Source organism: Dipodomys spectabilis, unplaced genomic scaffold (genome assembly GCF_019054845.1).
Source record: "Dipodomys spectabilis isolate Male_0828 unplaced genomic scaffold, ASM1905484v1 ptg000003l, whole genome shotgun sequence".
In the NCBI taxonomy this organism is placed as follows: Eukaryota; Metazoa; Chordata; class Mammalia; order Rodentia; family Heteromyidae; genus Dipodomys; species Dipodomys spectabilis.
Window position 1 is genome coordinate 632,280 of NW_024870680.1, and position 22,593 is coordinate 654,872.

Consider the following 22,593-nt stretch of genomic DNA (forward strand, 5'->3'; position numbering starts at 1 on the left):
TCCCATACAGAATAACTTGTGCCTCCTAGTTGGTCATTAATCTGGGAGAAGCATCTTGAAAGAAAAATAAATGATAACGATTTCTATGCTGCTCAGTTACACCAAAGTTCAAAACTACTTTGTTGAATTTAAATGTCATGCAAAAACATTTAGACCAATCAGAGTAAAATGTACTTCTTTATAACATCTTAATATCCTAACTCTGTTGTGTATGTGTTTGTGTGTATGTGTATGTATGTGTGTGTGTGTGTGTGTGTGTGTGAGAGAGAGAGAGAGAGAGAGAGAGAGAAAGCTTGAAACATGTCCCCAGCTCTTTTGCTTTTTATTTTGTTTATGAAAGAGGATATCACTAACTTTGCCCAGGCTACTGTTGAACTTGTGCTATTCCTGCCTCTACCTTCTAAGTAGTTGTGATTATAGATACTGGCCAGTATGCTCAGCTAGAATCTGTTTCTTCATTCATATTTTCACTGCTCAATATATTTCAGTGTTCTTCAGCTGGTTCATACTCATGTTTTGTTGTTACTGGGGTTTAAATTCTGAATCTTGAGCTTACTATCCAAGTACTCTATTACTCGAGCCATGCCTCATGTTTCTCCTTTAGCGCTTGCTTTATTTATTGTTTCTCTAGGGTCATTTATTTCTTGTACAGGGGCCTAGGACCATGATCCTCCTACTGAAGCCAAGATGACAAGCATGCACCATAATGCCCAGATTTTTCTTTGAAATATGGACCCTTTATTTTATTTTATTTTTTATACTCAGGTACTGGGCTTAAACTCAGGGACTCCTGCTCTCATTTAGCTTTCTTTTGCTCAGGGCTGAGACACTACTACCTGAGTACTACATTTGGCTTTTCAGTGGTTAATTGCAGATAAGAATATCTGAAATTTGTTTGCCCAGTCTAGATCAGAAACACAGTTCTCAAATCTCTAACACCTGAGTAGCTAGGATTACAGGTATAAGACAACTGGTGGCCTGGCTCTGGTGGCTCATGCGTGTATACTCGCTACTCAAGGGGTTGAGGATCTCAGTTCAAAGCCAGTCTGGGCAGGAAAGTCCGTGAGACTCTTATCTTCAATAAACCACTCAGAAAACCAGAAGTGACTCTGTGGCTCAAGTGGTAGAGCACTACCCTTGAGCTGAAGAGCTGAGGGACAGCATCCAGGCCCAGAGTTCAAGCTCCATGACAACCAAAAACAAAAAAAAAAAAAAAAGAAAGAAAGACAACTGGCACCCAGCTTGGTATATGGTCTTCATAAATTTTGTTTGGACTAGGATGAAAATGTGATCCTCCTGTACTCTGCCTCCTGAGTATCTATGACTTCAAGAGTGAGTCACTGCATGCAAAACAGTTAATAAGATTTTTAAAGTGTATTTTACGTTGCATAGCAATTTTAAACTCTTGTTTATATGCCCTGCTATTATATATTATTTGTCCATATATACTTTTACTCTACTATCTACTATGGTAATATTAATGATTTTAAGTGAAGATATTTTAATCATATTTTATACACATTGTTTGCATATATATATCATATATTCTATATTATATTTTGTGATATATATGGACACACATACACACTTTGCGTAGTTGTACAAAGGGGTTCTGTATGAACCCATGCAATTTAACAAAATGATCAGAAATTCCATAGGAAAAAGAAACATTATAATTAATCATTTCACAAAGTGAAACCTAGAGTAGTTTAATCAGCATGTACGTTTATAGATGAGTAACCTTATTTGTGATCAGAGATATGTGAATCAAAACAAATTTAAAAAACCATGTATTAGCTGGGGTGCTGGAGGCTCATGCTTATAATCGTAGCTACTCAGGAGGCTGAGATCTGAGGATCAAGGTTTGAAGCCACCCTGGGCAGGAAAGTCTGTGAAACGCTAATGTCCAATTAACCACCAGAAAAATGGAAGTGGTGCCGTGGCTCAAAATAGTAGAGTGTTAGCCTTGAACAAAAGAGCTGAGAGATAGCACCCAGGCTCTGAGTTCAAGTCCCATGACTGACAAGTGTAAAAAAAAATTTTTTTAAAGTAACCTATCAGCTGGATAAGCAATAAAATCTTGTGATATAATTTGAAATGTTTATATCAGTATTCAGAAAGATGGCTAGCATTGTTATCCTAGATACTTAGGAGCCTGAGATCTGAGGATCATTGTTCAAAGCCAGCCTGGACAGCAAAGTCCATGAGATTCTTAGCTCCAATTAACTACAAAAAAAAAAAAAAAAAAGCTGCAAGTGGAGCTGTAACTCAGGTGGTAGAGTGCTAGCCTTAATCACAAAAGCTTGGGGACAGCACCAAGGTTCTGAACTTAAGCCCCAGGATCAGCACGCACACACACACACACACACACACACACACATACACATGCACAAAGAGCAAGACTCACACACTGAAATTGGGATATGGCTACTACAGGCTGATACTGGGAAATGAGATGTTTCCTGCAATTCCACCGTACCATTCTTGGTTTACTGTGCACACAGGAACTCTCCTGGACTGTGTCTGGACACATACTAGCACTTTAATGGGGCCTTCATCCCAATAAAGGGTACTTACAGACAAATTATGTGTTACTAAGAGAAGAGGTGACTTATTTGTGGTGCACATATGATGAAATATGCAACAGTGAAAACTAAAAAACTATTATGACATAAACTAACACATTGTGAAAAGAACTCTTCCTTAACTGGAAATAATAATAAATCAATGCCATTAACGTGAATTTAAAGTATATCAAAAACAAAAACAAAACCGTGTATTTTGAAGGATACACACACACACACACACCCCTGAGGACATATATCACAGTGGATGTATGGACGTGAGCCATGAGTACAGGAATGGGATGGAAAAGAAAAATGAAATATGTTGTAAAAAGTAAGCATATTACATCAAGAACCTCACCTTGACACTAGTGTGCCTAACCTACAGAATGAGGCTAAGTAGCTTTGGTTAGCTTTCAATCTGAGACATATTATCTCTTTATTTACAACTCTCACATTCCCTAATTTCAATGGTGAAATAACTGCAATGATTGCAAGCATCCTAAATACATGCCAATTTTAAATATAATATTAACTGTACATTGCAGATACATTTCAGATAGCCAAAAGAAAACAGTCTTATCTATTATTTGTGTTTTTTTTCTTTTTGATAGTCCTAGGGCTTGAACTCTGGGCCTGAGAGTTGACTCAGATTCTTTTGCTCAAGGCTAGTGCTCTACCACTTGAGCCACAGCTCCATTTCTGGTTTTTCTGATTAATTGGAGCTAAAGAGACTCATAAACTTCCTGGCTGGGCTGGCTTAGAACCATAATCCTCAGATCTCATCTTCCTGAGTAGCTAGGATTACAGGTATGAACCACTGGCACCCACGTTTCTTAAACATGCAAAAAGGGTAAATTAGGATGCTGTCAAAACTCCTTTCAGGATACTTTAATTTTTGCCTGCATGTGCCTGGGCAGGAGGGCTTCTGCAATTTTGTACCTGGGGTGTTCCTTGTGGAGAGAAGGCACTGAAAGGAGGAACAACATCTGAGACATGTTCATACCCTGGAGGAGGTGGTTCCGATAAGGAGGTGTTGAAAACCTAATGAAGTGAAAATAAGAATAAAAAATAAATCAATTAAACTTAAGTACTACAATCAAGAAAAGATGTATATCGTCTCTACTGTCAGTGAGTGTGTTTTATTATTTTGATAATACCAGCTAGATTCTCAACACAATGCTGGGGATGTGAAAAACACATAAACTGAATGAATTCATACCCTGACCTCAGTTAGGAAAAGAGAGCCAAACAAACAAACAAGAACTAAAACCAGTAAACAACTAAGTACTACAGAAACTTTCTGAGTAACTCAAAACGAGTGAGTTCACTTTGGAAAGCAGTATGGAGGTTCCTGAAAAGACTTCACATAGAGCTCCCCTATGACCCAGCAATCCCACTTTTGGGCATTTACCCAAATGTTTACAAACAAGACCACACTAAAGACCAGCACAACTATGTTTATTGCAGCATTATTTACCATAGCTAAGATATGGAACCAACCCATATGCCCCTCAGTAGATGAATGGATCAAGAAAATGTGGTATATATACACAATGGAATTCTATGCCTCCATCAGAAAGAATGACACTGCCCCATTTGTTAGGAAATGGAAAAACTTATATTAAGTGAAGTAAGCCAGTCCCAAAGAAACATAGGTCCCATGGTTTTCCTTATTTGCAATATCTAGTATATGTATGAGTCAAGTGGAAAAGGTCAGATAATGTGATGTTAGGAAAATGAACCCTTAGATATGTATTTTAATGCTTTTTTATTTCATGCATTTGTTTCTAATGCATTTATAAGATTATCTCTTTGTTGCTTTGTATGTCCCTCCCCCACAGTATAACCCCTGCTTTCACTATATTTGATGTCAGTATAACTTGTGGAGGAGACCGGGAAAAACAAGTCGTTTAAGGATACAGGTGGACCTGTTGCAACAATGAGAAATACAAGGTCATGTGGAAAACGAGCTTTACAACGTTGGTGGGGGGGGGGGAGAGGGGAGGATTGGGTGGGGGGGGGGTAGGGGGGAAGTAGGGAAGGGATGTGAAGGATAAATAAAGGAGGAGGCTGCAATGCTTGATAAGAAATGTACGCATTATCCTGCCCATGTAATTGTAACCCCTCTGTACAGTATGTTCACAAAAAAAATAAAATTAAATTAAAAAACAACAACAACAACAACAAAAAAAACACGAGTGATTTCAGGAAAGAGCAGATTTTCCCAAACAAAGGAAAAATTGCATATGTATTTTTGCCTTAAAAACATTTCTCCTTATTTTTTAACCTTACATTTAATAATAGTTTTCAAAAGTGGAATACATCTGTATTTGGTATAAATAAAAGCCTAACTGCATGTTTGCTTCACTGAAACTTAGAAATAAGTTAACAACATCAGTTTTCTGAGATAATTGTCTAAGCTTTCAATTTGGAGGGTAATATACTGCCCTAAAGAAAAATGTAAAAATCTTGGCTTTGCATGGTGACACTGTACTTAATAATCCCAGCACTTGGGAGAACAAGGCAGTGAGTTCAAGGCCAGCCTGGGCTACACAGGAAGACCTTGCCTTAAGAAAGCAAACAAAAAAATTTAAAAATTTGTTGCCTATCACTGGGATTCAGTGGCTCTTACCTGTCATTCTAGCCCCTCCAAAGGGTGAAATCTAAGGACCCCAGTTCAGAGAGAGCAGCAGAAAAGTCCTTGAGACTCTTATGTCCAATTAGCCAATAAAGGACCATAAATGAAGCTGTGACTCATTAGTCTTGAGAAAATAAAGTAAGCAAAAGTGTGATCCCAAAATATGGAAAGTACATAGTGTTTGTAGTCACTTAACTACTAAGCTAGGATGATTTCTTAGAAGCAAATTAAATATTATATTCACTTTAACAAAATAAATTACAAATAAAAACAAAAAACAAATTATAAATAAAAATAAAAAGTAAGAATACTCAGAAACAAAAAAGACAAGAGCACTGGAGTCCTTCTGACAGGCAGTGATGAAAGGTGTTATAATGTAGTATGGAATGCCTCCCAAATGTCTGTGCCTTGGGTCCCAGGGTGGTGCTATTGGACGTAGGTGGAAGCTATGAGATGGAGTGTAAGGGTGGTCCCTAACTCACTGAAAGTGGTATGGCTTGAAGGAGATTTGAGACCTGGGCCTCCTCTTTGTTTGTGTCCTCATCGTGAGGTACAGTTTATTTCACTCCACATTCTGGACCTCCTGATCACTGACTAGAACTAAAATCAGGAGCTGAAAGAAATTTATTCCTGTCTAAGGTAATAATCTTAGGTCTTTGGTCACAGTAATGGAAAGCTGACTAGAATAGTTACTCTATCTAAGCCTCAGGCTTCATGAGAGTCATAGAGGAGTCATACCCGTTTGAAGCCAGTCCAAACCATGGACTCTCACCAGAGACCCTTGCATAAAGCTGGTCTACAAAGAGCAATATTCCTTAGGGATAAGGATAAATGAGAAACTAACATATTCCACAGAAAGTGATGGCCCAGAGTAGAGTAGGAAAAAGGGACTCAGACAATTCATTCAAATTTCATATTTGCTGTCTCTGTGATACAAAATGCCTTAAGTTAAAGGACAGTATTTTAAAATATTGTCCTTCAACTTAGAGAGAACTTGTAGAATCTTCCAAAAGTTATAAAAAAATAAGATCTTCCCCTTCCACAAAAAGAAAACACTAGAGACACAACACACTGAGGGATAGAGCTAACGGAAAGAATAAATTCACATTTTTAAGAACATTTCTTGGAGTATATAACAAACGTAACATTGAATTAAAACTTAAATGAAAAAAGTATAGGTAAATAATAGATCAATTGGATAGATATGGTAGTACACACTTATAATACCAGTGCTAGGAAGGCTGAGACAGGAGGACTGTCTGCTTGAGGCTAGCCTTGGCTACATAGTATGATGCTGTCTCAGAAAGCAAACAAAAAATAAAATAAAACATGGACAAAGCTGCAGAAAACTAATCATTTTAAGAAACAGATCTGAGGACTGGGAAGGTGGCTCAGTGGTAGAGTGCTGGCCTTGCATGCTTGAGGCCCTGGGTTTGATTCCTCAGCACCACATAAGCAAAAATAAAAAAAGCCAGAAGTGGCGCTGTGACTCAAGTGGTAGAGCGCTACCCTTGAGCTGAAGAGCTGAGGGACAGCGCCCAGGCCCAGAGCTCAGGCTCCACGACCAGACCCAAAAAGAAAAAAAAAAAAAAAAAGAAAGAAAAGAAACAGATCTGAAAGAACACTCCATCATTCAATAACCAACCATAAAGATGTAAATATGATAGAAAGAGTTACCGACTTAAAGGACAATGTAAGTATGTTCAAGCACTTATTCAGTACTAAAAGAAGATAGGGAAAATGTGAAAATGATAAAATCTGAATTTACTATGTCTAACAGTATACTAAAACTGATAAAACTTAAGGAGGTCTAATAAATTCTGGTCAAAATAAATACAAATTAATATGCACCCAGACCATCATAGTAAAATTTCAACATTCAAACTAGTTTTAAATTTAACATTTCTTTTTCTATATTTAATAAGGAAGACAGACACAATGAGGCACGTTAAGAAAAAGGGGACTTCACCAAAATGACAAACTCTAATAAGCAAATAAAATACGCTTAAGGTGACAGAGTGTTGAGTATAATTATTTTTCTAAACAAAATGTTTATAAGATAGCCAGAAACTCGGCTCTAAAGAAAAGCTGAATAATTGTCATATGATTAGTGTCCTATAAGCGACATTATCTAATCAGAATATATTTATTTTAGAAATCAAGCCAATCTAGATAATTGTGGACATAATAAATTCAGATTGCTAATTACAATTGCTAATTACTAATTACAACTCTAAATAATTTCAGAATCAAAAGAAAACATGAAGGTTAGAAAACAATTTAAATTAATGATCAATCAAATACTTTATATCTAAACTTGTAGAATATAGATGAAGTGTTTCTAAGTAGAAGTTTACATACTTATGACTCTTTTTTTATATTTTTCAAAAAGTGTAAACAGGGTAGTGGTGGCTTATGCCTATAATCCTAACTACTCAGGAAACTGAGATGTAAGAATTAAGGTTTGATGCTAGGCCCGGGCAGAAAAGTCCAAGACTCTTAACTCCAATTAACCAGCAAAAATAAAAAGCTATAATAAGAGGCCTGACTCGAGGTAAAGTGAGTGAAAAAGCTATGTAAGAGCATGAGGACCTGAGTTGAAGTCTCGTTCTGATGTACACAGAGACACATATAGGCACCTTCTCTCTCTCTCTCTCTCTCTCTCTCTCTCTCTCTCTCTCTCTCTCTCTCTCCCCCTCCCTCCCTCCTCCTCAAATAAAATAAAAATTCTAAATTCCCATGAGTTAATAATTTGACAGAAGATGCTAAAACCTAACAAAGAAAAGACTTCTCAAAATCCATCAGTAAAATTGACAAATTCCTTTTGAGATCAATAAGGAAAAAAATTAGTCAAAACACAAAAAATAGGCTATTACTAGAAATGAATAGATGCTGCACCAATTTAAACAGGTATAAAAGACTATAAATTGGGGAGTTTCAATAACATAGACAAATAAAATTTAAAGAATTTATGAAATCCAGGGCTGGAAGGTGGCTCAGTGGTAGAGCGCTTGCCTTGCATGCATGAGGCCCTGGGTTAGATTCCTCAGCACCACATAAGCAGAAAAAAAAGCGGGAAGTGGCATTGTGGCTCAAGTGGTAGAGCACTAGCCTTGAGCTGACGAGCTGAGGGACAGCGCCCAGGCCCACGACCGGACCCCCCAAAAAAAAGAATTTATGAAATCCTGTTGCTGGAGACAGGAAAGGTCAATTCTTTCAGCTTCCCACGTTCCATGAAGATCAGAGTCCTGTGAACAGCCATGAAAAGCATTTCAAATGGAAACAAGCAGAGTCTCACAGGCAGAAGTTCAACAAAGACTTATTTCAGTAAAATAGGGTATAGTAGGAAGAAATAGAAAACAGGTGAAACAGGTTGTGTTTCTCACAAAGGAAGACTCAAAATGCTTGTTCTTACCTGGGGTGTTTACATGCTCTGGTCTAGGGCAATATACATCTTTGTGTTGTCTAAGACACCTAGGCATAAGAAACTACAGGCTTAAGACAGGCCTATTACTCAAGCTTGCCAAGATTGGTGCTGTTTATTACTCTAAAATATCACATCTTCTCTATTCCTATGCAAAAATACAGGGACAAGCAATGAGTTTCAGGACTGGCATCTATCAGAGAAGCCCTCCAGTTTTCTGTCTCTACTGGTTAAAGAAGCTCTGGAGGGGGGTTCCGGGAAGATGGCGGAGGAGAAGCTGGAATCTGAACAAGCTCTTGCATAGAAAACAGTTTCAGAGTTCCAGTGAACAGTCCCAAGCCAGAGAATCACACCAAGTGTGCCATCACAGGACAGAGAGTTAGCCAAGAGAGGGGAAGCCAAGCAGACACATCTGAGCGTCTGCCAGCAGCTGCTGCTGCGGCGGCAGGGTCGCAGCAGCGACCGCAGCCGCGGCCATACCTGAGCGCTCACACAGAGAGTCCGGGACTAAGGAGCCAGACGCAGCGGGCGAGCGGATTCTACTCAACACCAGCAAGAACCGACAAGGAGCGGACAACTTCATCCTGCACTTTGCAGACCAGAGACGACCCAGGATCCAAGACTCGGCGAATACGTGAATGTGTGTTTTCCTTTCTTTTCTTGTCTTCTTTCTCTTTTTCTTTCATTCTTAATTATCTTTTTGTTTTTTGTCTAGCTCTACTGAATTTCTGATCATTTCTTCTCACTCTCCTATCCTTTCCATCTTTTCCTCTTTGTTCTTCTTTATATAACTTAACTCTTGTTCTGCACATCCTCAGATAAACCCGTAGTTAACCAGTAGACCCTATCCCCCATGGTGTACACACTTAATCCACAAACTTATTACTCAATTCAAAACCTCTGAGACTTAAATTCATTAATAGCAGTACTACCTCTTTATACCTATATAATATTTTAAGCATTTTTTTAAAGTTTTTCACATCTCCTCTATGTCCCTCCCTTTCTCTCAACATATTCATATTCCTCTATAAATAGATGGTCCTTTAATCTCTAAAATAACATTAATTTTTACGTTTCTTTTTTTTTTTCTGGTCTCTTTTCATTCCCCTTTCCCTTTCTTCTTTTTCTCTCTCTCTCTACGTGCATCCTACCCAACCTATTTCCTGCATTGTGATTAGGACATAGTTAACTCTCCCTGTGCCTCCCCACACCAATCTATTCCTATTTTTTACCCACATCTCTCCCTAACCCTAATAATTTCTGGTTTTCCAAATTCTTCTCTGCGGTTCGAAGCCCTTTAACATATAGTTGTTTGATGTCGAATAGATGTATCTGTTCAACTAGATTGTATCTGTAGACTATTGACTGTACAAATGCAAACTTTGGTTGATGGTTGCCTTAAGATAGTGTTCTAGCACAAAACTGGTGCTATCTTCACCTCAAATGGGCAGAGTAAGCCGGAAAAACACAAGAAAAATGGCAAAGTTGGGTATCTCAATTCCCAATCTTGATAATCAGGGGTTAGAAGAGATAATGAATAATCCAGAGGAGAGTTCCCAAACAGCTCTACAAACACTGGTGGCAAACATGATAAATGAAAAGTTTGACAACGTACAAAGGACTCTGTATGAGCGTGATAGGGAGAGAGAGGAAGCATCCCAGAAGTTTATACAGGAATATCATAAGCGTGGGGAAGCTACTCAAAAACTGATACAGGATTTGCGTGAACAACTTGAGAATACTCAAAGAGAAAGGGAGGAATGGCATGAGCAGGCTGAGAACACTCAAAGAGATCTGCAGGAATCCCATGAACGGGAGGAAGCTAATCAAAGAGTAATACAGGAATTGAGAGACCAGGTAGAGAACACACAAAGATCACTAAAGGCATTCATGGAATCCATTAACAAAGAGCTGAAGGAAGTCAGGGAGACCACAAAGGGAATGCTGAATGGAACCCAACAGAAGGAATGGGAGCCCAAAGAAACCATAACCAATCAACTAAGTGATTTGAGGACAAACACTGAACACCAAATTAAGGAAGTAAAGAAATTCATACAAGACCTAAAACAGAGCTTCAACAAAGAACTTGAAGCCATCAAAGCTGACCAACTAGAAGGAAAAGAGATAAAAAACAAAGTAGAGAGTCTTGACAGCAGGTTAGACCATGCAGAAGATCGAATCTCAGGGATTGAAGACAGCCTAGATATTATAGAGAAAGAACATACAACCATCCAAGACAAGTCCAAGAAATATGATAGATCTATCCAACACCTGGAAGACACCATCAGAAGGCCTAATCTAAGGATAATGGGTGTAGAGGAGCACCTAGAAACAGAAGTTAATGGTCTAGGAAATTTGTTTAACAGGATCCTAGCAGAGAACTTCCCAAACATGCAAAAAGATAGGCCTGTCCAGATACAAGAAGCCTTTAGAACCCCAAATAGACCAGACCAGAATAGGACATCCCGCCGCCACATTATAATCCACACAGGATCAACTCAGAACAAGGAAAAGATCCTTAAAGCTGTCAGAGAGAAAAGGGTAATCACTTATAAAGGGAAACCAATTAGAATCACCTCAGATTTCTCAGCAGAGACAATCAAAGCAAGAAGAGCCTGGAACGATGTATGCCATGCCCTAAAAACAAACAACTATCAACCAAGAATACTGTACCCAGCTAAACTCTCCTTCATAACCGAAGGCCAAATAAAAACCTTCCATAGCAAAGAAAAATTGAAACAATACATCTCCACCAAACCAGCCCTACAAAAGATTCTTAAAGATGTCCTACACATAGAAAACCAACAAGACCGCAATAAAGGCCAAGAAACTGCACCCAAACTGAGAATCCAAGAACCATAGGAAGAACCCAGTTTTCGCAGCCCCCAAGAAGGTAGATAACATGGCAGGAACTCCCAAATACCTCTCAGTCCTATCTCTTAATGTTAACGGACTGAACTCTCCAATTAAGCGACATACACTGTCTAGTTGGATTAAAAAACAAGACCCTTCTATCTGCTGCCTGCAGGAGTCACATCTTGCCCGTAAAAACAAACACATTTTCAATGTGAAAGGCTGGAACAAAATCTACCAAGCAAACGGACCGCATAAACAGGCGGGAGTTGCAATCCTAATATCAGATAAAATAGACTTCAAATTAAAATTCGTGAAAAGAGATAAAGAAGGTCGCTACATACTAATTAAAGGATCTCTCCTTCAGGAGGATATTACAATTCTAAATATCTATTCGCCAAACAATGGAGCACCCAAATTTATCAAAGAAACACTACTTTCCCTCAAATCCCATATAGATCCAAAGACATTAATTGTTGGGGATTTTAACACACCACTCTCCCCACTAGATAGATCAACTCGGCAAAAACTCAACAGAGAAACCGCAGATCTAAACAGCTGCATAGATCAACTAGACTTAACAGACATTTACCGAACATTTCACCCAGCAGCATCAGAATACGCGTTTTTCTCAGCAGCACATGGAACGTTTTCTAAAATAGACCACATTTTAGGCCACAAAGCAAAGTTGTCTAAATTCAGAAACATTGAAGTTATACCTTGCATTCTCTCTGACCACAAGGGAATAAAATTAGAACTCAACACCAAAAGCCACCAAAGAAAGTCCTGTATCACATGGAGGCTGAACAACACACTGCTGAATCATGAGTGGGTCATGGAAGAGATTAGAAAGGAAATTCAAATGTTCATGCTATTCAACAAAAATGAACACACAAAATACCAGCTCCTCTGGGACATAGCAAAGGCAGTACTCAGAGGCAAGTTTATAGCTCTGAGCTCCTACATCAACAAATTGGAGAGATCTGAAACTAGCAATTTAATGACGCATCTAAACCTCCTTGAAAAAGAGCAGCAAGATAAACCCCAATCCAGTAGACGGAAAGAAATAATCAAAATTAAATCAGAATTAAATGAATTAGAATCCAAAAAAACTATAGAAAGAATCAACAAAACAAAGAGTTGGTTCTTCGAAAAACTTAACAAAATTGACAGACCCTTAGCAAATCTTATCAGAAAAAGAAGAGAACACACCCAAATTAATAAACTCAGAGATGAGAATGGAAACATCACCACGGAAACAACTAAGATTCAGAACATTATAAGGGAATACTTCTCAAAACTGTATGCTAATAAGTTTGAGAACTTGACAGAAATGGACCTCTTCCTAGCAAATATTGACATGCCAAAACTAAACCAAGATGAGTTAAACTATCTTAACAGGCCCATATCAAGCATTGAAATAGAAACAGCAATAAGAGACCTCCCAGCTAAGAAAAGTCCAGGACCAGATGGTTTTACAGCGGAATTTTACAAGGCCTTCAAAGCAGAGCTCACACCAATTCTCCTCCAACTCTTCAATGAAATTGAAAGAGAAAGCTCACTACCGAACACATTCTATGAAGCCATCATAACCCTCATCCCAAAACCAGGCAGGGACTCATCAAAGAAAGAGAACTATAGACCCATTTCTTTGATGAACATTGATGCAAAACTTCTCAACAAAATTTTGGCCAACCGACTTCAACAATTCATCCAAAAAATCATACACCACGATCAAACAGGATTCATTTCAGGGATGCAAAGCTGGTTCAATATATGCAAATCAATTAATATTATTCATCACATCAACAGGAGCAAGAATAAGAACCACATGGTTATCTCAATAGACGCAGAAAAAGCATTCGACAAGATCCAACACCCCTTTATGATGAAGGTTTTGGAAAAATTAGGAATCCATGGAACATTCCTCAATACAATAAAGGCTGTATATGACAAACCTACAGCCAGCATTATACTCAATGGTGAAAAACTAAAGCCATTTCCTCTTAACTCAGAAACAAGACAAGGATGCCCACTCTCTCCACTTCTCTTCAATCTAGTATTAGAATGCCTAGCTACAGCAATAAGACAAGATGCAGACATAAAGGGGATCCAAATAGGGAAAGAAGAAATAAAACTCTCCCTCTTTGCAGATGACATGATCTTGTATTTAAAGAATCCCATAGACTCCACTCCCAAATTACTCAAGCTGATTCAAAACTTTGGCAAAGTAGCAGGTTATAAAATTAACCCCCAAAAATCAGTGGCTTTTCTGTATGCCAACAATGAGAAAAGTGTGGCTGAAATTAGGAAAGCAACTCCATTTGTAATAGCCCCACAAAAAATAAAATACCTAGGAATTAACTTAACTAAAGAAGTGAAGGACCTCTATGATGAAAACTTTAAAATCTTGAAAAAGGAAATCAACACAGAACTTAAAAAATGGCAAAACCTCCCATGCTCCTGGATTGGAAAGATTAACATCGTGAAAATGGCAATACTTCCCAAGGCTATCTACAAATTCAACGCAATACCTATCAAAATTCCACCCTCATTCTTCAAGGAAATAGAAGAGGCAATCCAAAAATTCATATGGAACAATAAAAGACCCCGAATAGCAAAAACGCTCCTCAACGGAAAGAACACTGCTGGAGGAATATCAGTACCAAATTTCAAACTCTACTATAAAGCCATAGTAATCAAAACAGCTTGGTATTGGCATAAGAACAGACCTCAGGACCAATGGAATAGAATTGAAAACCCAGAAATGAACCTACAGACCTAAGAGCCATCTAATCTTCGATAAGGGAGCTAAAACAATAGAATGGAAGACAGACAGCCTCTTCAGTAAATGGTGCTGGCAAAACTGGTTAACTACATGTAGAAAACTAAAGCTAGATCCTTATATATCACCCTGCACCAGAATCAACTCCAAATGGATCAAAGACCTTGAACTCAAAGCAGACACTCTGAAAACATTACAGGATGGAATAGGAGAAACCCTGGGTCTCCTTGGCTCAGGCCGAAATTTTCTGAATAGAGACCCGGAAACACAACAAATCAAAGAAAGGCTGGACAAATGGGATTGTATAAGGTTGCAGAGCTTCTGCAGGGCAAATGACATAGCTAGCAAGATCAATAGAAAGCCCACGGACTGGGAGAAGATCTTTACTAGCCATACAACGGACAAGGGTCTCATATCTAAAATATACTTGGAACTCAAAAAATTAAACCACCCAACAACAAATCCTCAAAGAAACAACTTCCCAATAAGTAAGTGGGCGAAAGACTTAAAGAGAAGCTTCTCTGAAGAAGAAAGAAGGATGGCCAATAGACACATGAAGAAATGTTCAATATCCCTAGCCATAAAAGAAATGCAAATCAAAACAACATTGAGATATCACCTCACTCCAGTTAGAACAGCAAAAATCAAGAACTCTAACAACAACAGATGCTGGAGGGGATGTGGACAGAAAGGAACCTTACTTCATTGTTGGTGGGAATGTAAACTTGTTCAACCACTTTGGAAAGCAGTATGGAGGTTCCTCAAAAGACTCCACATAGAGCTCCCCTATGACCCAGCAATCCCACTTTTGGGCATTTACCCTAATGTTTACAAACAAGGCCACACTAAAGCTACCAGCACAACTATGTTTATTGCAGCATTATTTACCATAGCTAAGATATGGAACCAACCCAGATGCCCCTCAATAGATGAATGGATCAAGAAAATATGGTATATATACACAATGGAATTCTATGCCTCCATCAGAAAGAATGACATTGCCCCATTTGTTAGGAAATGGAAAGGCTTGGAAAAAATTATATTAAGTGAAGTAAGCCAGGCCCAAAGAAACATAGGTCCCATGGTTTCCCTTATTTGCAATATCTAGTATAGGTATGAGTCAAGCGGGAAAAGTCAGAGAAGGTGATGTTAGGAAAACGAACCCTCAAATATGTATTTTAATGTTTTTGTTTCTTTCGTGCATGTGTTTCTAACGCATTTATAAGATTATTTCTTGGTTGCTTTGTATGTCCCTCCCCCACAGTGTAACCCCTGCTTTCACTATATTTGATGTCAGTATAACATGTGGAGGAGATGGGGACAAACAAGTCGTTTAAGGATTCAGGTGGACCTGTTGCAACAATGAGAAGTACAAAATGTCAGGTCAAAACCAGCTTTACAATGTCGGAGGGGGGTAGGGGGAGTATGATTGGGTGGGGGGGATGGGGGAGGCTGGGAAGGGAGGTGAAGGGTAAACAAAGGAGGAGGCTGCAATGCTTGGTAAGAAATGTATGCATTATCCTGACCATGTAATTGTAACCCCTCTGTACAGTATGTTCTCAAATAAAATAAAATAAAATTTAAAAAAAAAATAAAAATAAAAAAATAAAAGGCAAAAAAAAAAAGAAAGAAGAAGCTCTGGAGTTTGGTACTATCTCAAAGGAAAAGGGAGGTGCAGATAGAATAGCTTCTTTATTTTTTCTTGTTCCTGTAACTCAACATCAAGAAGAGATGATGGGACAGGACCTCCCAGCTCTGGTTTTGTCAGTTTTTATTTCCTGGTTCTAGGTTTGTTTTCTGTTGTTTTTTTGTTGCTGTTATTGTTGTTTTTGGTGGTAGTGTTTTGTTTGTTTTTTATTACACACCTTAGTTTTATAAGGGAGGTCTCATTGTGACATTTCCAAATATTCTGATCAATCTTGCTTTATGATTCTCCCCTAACTCACTTCCCTTCTTAAAACAACCATTTCAACAGTTTCACCATTCTATTTTCATACTTGCAAACAAACTACTTCAACCAAATTCATCTCTTGTCAGTCCAACCCCTCCTGCTAGTCTCCCCACCTTTTATGTTCCTGCCATTTGTTTATTTATTTTAGTATGTATTAATTACATCAAGGGTTTATATCATGGTATTTCACATATGTACCATGTGTGAAATATACACATAGATGCATATTTATTTATTTATAAATGGAATACATATATATTTATTTGTATATGATATATATTTGTATATGGTATAAATATTTATATATCATTTATATACTTACTTATATAAATAAGACTACATATAATGTTACATAAAATATATTATTTTTCTCAGAGTAACCCCATCTTACTTTTTCTTCCCTCATCCCCTGGTTCTGTTTAACTTTTGAGCTTGGGGCTGGGAAGATGGCTCAGTGGTAGAGTGCTTGCCTAGCATGCATGAGGCCCTGGGTTTGATTCCTCAGTACCACATACACAGAAAAAGCTGGAAGTGGCGCTGTGGCTCTAGTGGTAGAGCGCTAGCCTTGAGCAAAAGACACTCAGGGACAGAGCCTAGGCCCTGAGTTCAAGCCCCAGGACTGGCAAAAAACAAAAACAAAAAACTTTTGAGTTTGGGTCATTTAATAGTCACTACTTATAGTTTCCCTCTCCTCACATCTATCTATCTTGCTTAAAACTTAGTAACATATTTTTTAAAAAATCATAACACACTTGCACATCCATGTTCACTGCTGCACTATTCGCAATAGCCAAGTTATGTCATTTGCAGGGATATGAATAGGCCTAGAGCAAATCATGTTAAATGAGGTAAGCCAAGCACAGAGAGGAAAATGGAGCATGTTTTCTCTCACATGTGGAAACTAGATATAAAATACAACTGGACATGCATTTACAGACACACAAGGAGCTTAAAGGAGGATATACTTAGGGAGCAACCGAAACACGTAACTCTGTGATCATCAGGAGTACTATTTATCAACACTAATTGCAAGAACTGGAAGCATGGGGTCTTTTTGTTGGTGGTGGTATTTGTTACTGTTTTGTTGTTGTTGTTGTTGTTTTCTTCTTTAGGGGTCACAGGAAGGCACAGAAATGGAGGAAGGAAAAGTGAGCAAATACAGTCAATGTATTCAATAAACATTATGTAAAAATGTACTATGCAACTTGGAGGCAGGGACAAAAGGGGGAAAATGTGGAAAAGCAGATGAAGGGGTGACATTGTCTAAGAAATATTATAATCATTACCTGACTTACAGAATTGTAACCCATTTATTCAATGCCTTAATAATAACAATACAAAAATAAAAAAATAGCATATGACAATAAAAAGCTAAAGCCATTTAAAAAATTACATCTTTATTTTCCTCCAGAAATAAAGGGCTAATCCCCAACATCTTTTTCTTCAGTTGGGAAGATTACATAAAGACCAATTTAATAGCCGGGCGCTGGTGGCTCACGCCTGTAATCCTAGCTACTCAGGAGGCTGAGATCTGAGGATCGCGGTTCAAAGCCAGCCCGGGCAGGAGAGACCGTGAGACTCCTATCTCCAATAAACCACCAGAAAACCGGAAGTGGCGCTGTAGCTCAAGTGGTAGAGCGCTCGCCTTGAGCTGAAGAGCTGAGGGACAGTGCCCAGGCCCAGAGTTCAAGCCCCACGACCGACAAAAAAAAAAAAAAAAGACCAATTAAATATAATAAAACTTTTTCACAAGATTTTAAAAACAACTCATTTTGTAAGACTGATATAGCTTACAAATTATAATTCAGCAAGCAAACTGAAAAACAAATTACCAAACTTGTTATGCTTATAAGCTGGATATGCATGGACATGAGTTCTAATCACTACTACTAGTATTAGAAGTTGCTGAAATATAAGATCACATTAACATTGGAATATCAATTTTATCATCAACTCAATAAAGAAAGCCAACATTCTTATGTTTAAACTGTTGATAAAATCTGAAACTGGGCACCACTGGCTCACGCCTCTGTAATCCTAGCTACTCATGAGTCTGAGATCTGAGGATCGTGCTTTGAAGCCAGCCGAGACAGAAAAGTCCGAATCTTATCTTCAATAAACTACTCAGAAGGAGCTGGAAGTGGTATTGTGAATCAAGGTGTAGAATGCTAGCCTTGAGCCCAAGAAGCTCAGAACATTACCTAGGCCCTGAGTTCCAGCTGCAAGACTGCGTACCCCCTCAAAGAAAATCTGACATAAAGCCATAGCTAAAAGTCTTAGTAAACTTGGGAGAGTAGTGAGTTAAGTTAATCTGATAAAGATGACAAAATATGTCAACAGTAATGGTGGAATATAAAAGTCATTCCCTACCAGGCCAGAAGGATAGTCAAGACTATCAACCATCACTGCTTCCTTTCAACATTGTGTCTTAGGTCTTGGCCAGAACCAAAACTCTGGGGATAGAATGAGATGGTTTAGCTGAATGCCAGTGGCTCACACCTGTAATCCTAGCTACTCAGGGAGATGAGATCTGAGGACCATGGTTCAAAGCCATCCTGGGCAGGAAAGACCATGAGACTCTTATCTCCATTAACCACCAGAAAACCAGAAGTGGGGCTGTGGCTCAAGTGGTAGGGTGCTTGCCTTGAGCTGAAGAGCTGAGAGACAGTGCCCAGGCCCAGAGTTCAAGCTCCACCACCACCACTAACAACAAAAAAGAATGACATTTTATAATACCATGTAGAGCATTGGTTCTTCCCTCTTGAGGCTGACAGTACCACAAATCAAATGAAATCAGCTACGACAACAATCTTCCAAATTTACCTTCTTTGTTGTGATCCATATAGGATGCACACTCATCTGAATTCTACAGGCTGAATGATAATCCATGTGGTGCTCTCACTTGTGAGGCCTCCTGAAAAGGAGCATTAGTGAGCACTATAGCACTAGTGACCAATAGCAAGTTTTTTCTCATCAACTTAATGAGTTACTTTAACAAACAGGAAAAGTATTTTTACCAAAGAAATGACATTTTTGGCTGACTTTATCAAATGTGGAGTATATGCCAGCATTAGAGCATTAACCTACTTGTAGCCTCAAATTATGTATTCTGAGTACAACTAAACAATTTTGGTTTACAAATTGTACTCACAATTTGTGATCTAAGAGACAATGTATAATGCAAGGGCTAGGCAGGACATCAGGAAACCCAGTGGCAGAGAATCCATGGTCTGGAGACTGATGAGGAATCACCACGTGGAGTGCTGACATTGGCAGACTAGTCTGTGGCATACAACAGGGTCTTGGTAACCTGCAGACCATAGAACCTACAGAGAATAAACGCCCAAGTCTGACCAGTCAATGCCCAAATCTCCCCTCACCCAAGGTGTGGGGGAGATAGGGACTCATAGCCTGCTTTGCCAGGATTGACCACCCCCATATCTGAGGGCTACAGTGACAGCTTGAAAACTTGGAACTCTTGACGCAAAATTTCTCTTAAGCCTGCCTACTCTCCCATCTGGAGAGTGTACTTTTGCTTTGCTTTCACTTTGTTTTGCATTAATAAACCTGCTCCTCTATGTCTGTCCTTAAATTCATTCACTCATGAGACTCAGAACTTTCTGGCCCTCTGGACTTGATGACCTAAATACAGCAACGTATTTTGACAAGCCAAGCCACGAGACTCAAGAAAAATCCCTATTCAGGAGCACAACCCCTATTAGAGGAGTGGTCTTTCTGTAACCATATTAAGGAATTGCTTTTGCTATGGGCATCAATTCTTTACTTGGGCCTACGAATTAGATAAAAGTGAGATAAATTCTGGGCATCTCAATCAGCCTCTTTTGTTTTAATGCCCTTGGCCCTCAGTCATTCTCTCTAGCAGACAGTTTGCAGCCATCATAGACCCCAAGCATCCATGACTCACTGAAACAAGATCTCAGCTGACCACTCTCAAGTCAGTGAGGGGCAGGGCTGTCTATAACTGTGGAGCACACTAACTGAGGCTGTTCATGCATACCTCATGCCTCTTACCCCAACTCTTCCTGCAATGGAAACCTGAGAAAAATGTCTATCCCAAGTACATGAAGTGTTTTCTTTTTTTTTTTTTTTGGGGGGGGGGGGTCCAATCGTGGGCCTGAACTCTGGGCCTGGGCACTGTCCCTCAGCTCTTCAGCGCAAGGCTTTTTTTCTTTTTGCTTATGTGGTGCTGAGAAATCGAACCCAGGGCCTCAAGCATGCAAGGCAAGCGCTCTACCACTGAGCCACCTTCCCAGCCCCATGAAGTGTTTTCTTATAACTACCCACATCAAGGAATAAACTTCCTTTCTCTGACTTTCAACATTATTGATCTTGGGCTGGGAAGGTGGCTCAGTGGTAGAGCGTTTGCCCTGCATGCATGAGGCCCTGGGTTCGATCCTCAGCAACACATAAGCAGAAACAAAAAGCCGGAAGTGGCACTGTGGCTCAAGTGGTAGAGCGCTAGCCTTGAGCTGAAGAGCTGAGGGACAGTGCCCAGGGCAGGAGTTCAGGCCCACGACTAGAACCAAAACAAACAAAAAAAAATTATTGGTCTTTTATTTGGTGTTGGGGCAAGCCCAGAAGTTCAAACCTTGGGCCTAAAATTTCCTGAAATATCTGTTGTATCTCTTTCATTCTGGATTACTTTACAAAACTTGCACAAGAGTGAAGGCTTCTTTCCACCTCTCTCTCTCTTGTGTCTCCAGTTATAAATCAATATGCTGTTTGTACCTAATCTGTAATTACATGGTTACTGTCTCTTCTCTCTTTTGGTTACTGTCTTTTCTCTCCTTCCCTCCTTACTCCTGCTTTTACTGAGATAGTTTGCTGCTCAAGGTCCTTTGGAAATTTCCTAATCTTAGTCACTCTGTAACACTTTGTAATTCTTAGACTCAGGAAAGACCAAAGGATGGGGCAGGAGTGTAAAGGCAATTTGAAAAATGCAAGTGTCAGCAAAAGTTTGTATAAAATCTGTAGCTGTAGGTAGACAGGCAAAGGGGAAACAGGAAATAAGAGACAAACAGATGAAAAGAAGCATAAACTAGAAAAGATAAAAAAGGAGTTTTTATGTAAATAAGCTTTTGTTCCAGAATGGAAACAGGCAGGTAAGAACAAACAAGAAACTAAAAGCATGCTCCACAGCTCCACTTAGGTCTTTTTGCTAGGTAACTGGAGATAATAGTCTCATGGAATTTCCTGCCTGGGATAGTTTTGAACTAAAATCCTTAGGTAATCCCTTAGTAGCTAAGATTAGAAGGGCACGCCCCTGGTGCCCACAATAATACTGTTAAAAATATTTTGGGGGCCAGTGGCCCACGCCTGTAATCCTAGCTACTCAGGAGGCTGAGATCTGAGGATCACAGTTCAAAGCCAGCCTGGGCAGAAAAGTCCATTGAGACTCTGATCTCCAATAAAAACCACTAGAAAACTGGAAGTGGCGTTGTGGCTCAAGAGGTAGAGCACTCGCCTTGAGCTAAGAGCGCAGGGACAGCGCCCAGGCCCAGAGTTCAAGCCTCACGAATGACCAAAAAAATATATCTATATATATCTATATATACATATATATACATCTATATATAAGTGCAAGTTTTCGGAATCTTTTTTTTTGGGGGGGGGGTCCAGTCATGGGGCCTGAACTCTGGGCCTGGGTGCTGTCCCTGAGCTCTTCAGCTCAAGGCTAGCACTCTACCACATGAGCCACAGCGCCACTTTGGCTTTTTTCTTTTTGCTTATGTGGTGCTGAGGAATCGAACCCAGGGCCTCATGCATGCAAGGCAAGCACTCTACCAGTGAGCCACCTTCCCAGCCCCAGTTTTCTGAATTCTTATGTAGCTGGATGTAAGAATCCAGATAGCTTTTTTGGTCTTCAATAACAATATATCATTCAGTCTCTATGGTATATTATCTCTGCATAAAAAAGGCAAAACAGTGTACTTGAATACAAGAAGAATACAGGATTTCTGGTAAAATTTATAAACTACTTATTGCTTGGGGGAAGGAGAACTTCACTATGTGGTTTAAGAGAAGGCTTGCTACCAAACTCAGCTGTTAAACATAACAAATTGCACTGGAACATGAGGGAAAGTGAGAGAATATTGGTGGTTAAGGTAGAAGGATAAACGTGGCGCTGAATTGTAATAATGTTCCTAATACTTGAATGTGAAGCAAAAGTAATATAAGGAGGTCTCTGATTGTAATTGAAATTGAAATAAATATCAAAACAATACATGCTAGGTGTCAGAGGCTTGTGTCAGTGATTATAACTACTCAAGAGGCTGAGGGTGGAGGATGAAAGTACAAAGTCAGCCCAGGAAGAAAAGTCTATGATGCCAGGTGCTTGTGGTTTATACCTATAAA

General features: G+C 39.1%; 1 protein-coding gene across 1 annotated transcript in view; it reads right to left on the bottom strand.

Moving 5' to 3' along the window:
- The window catches only part of Folh1b (folate hydrolase 1B), an 80,628-nt gene that overhangs the window by 50,766 nt on the left and 7,269 nt on the right, over positions 1–22,593 (bottom strand). The window contains exon 4 of the mRNA XM_042689542.1: positions 3,507–3,608. Coding sequence (XP_042545476.1) covers positions 3,507–3,608 — 102 coding nt within the window. The remainder of the gene's footprint in view (positions 1–3,506; positions 3,609–22,593) is intronic.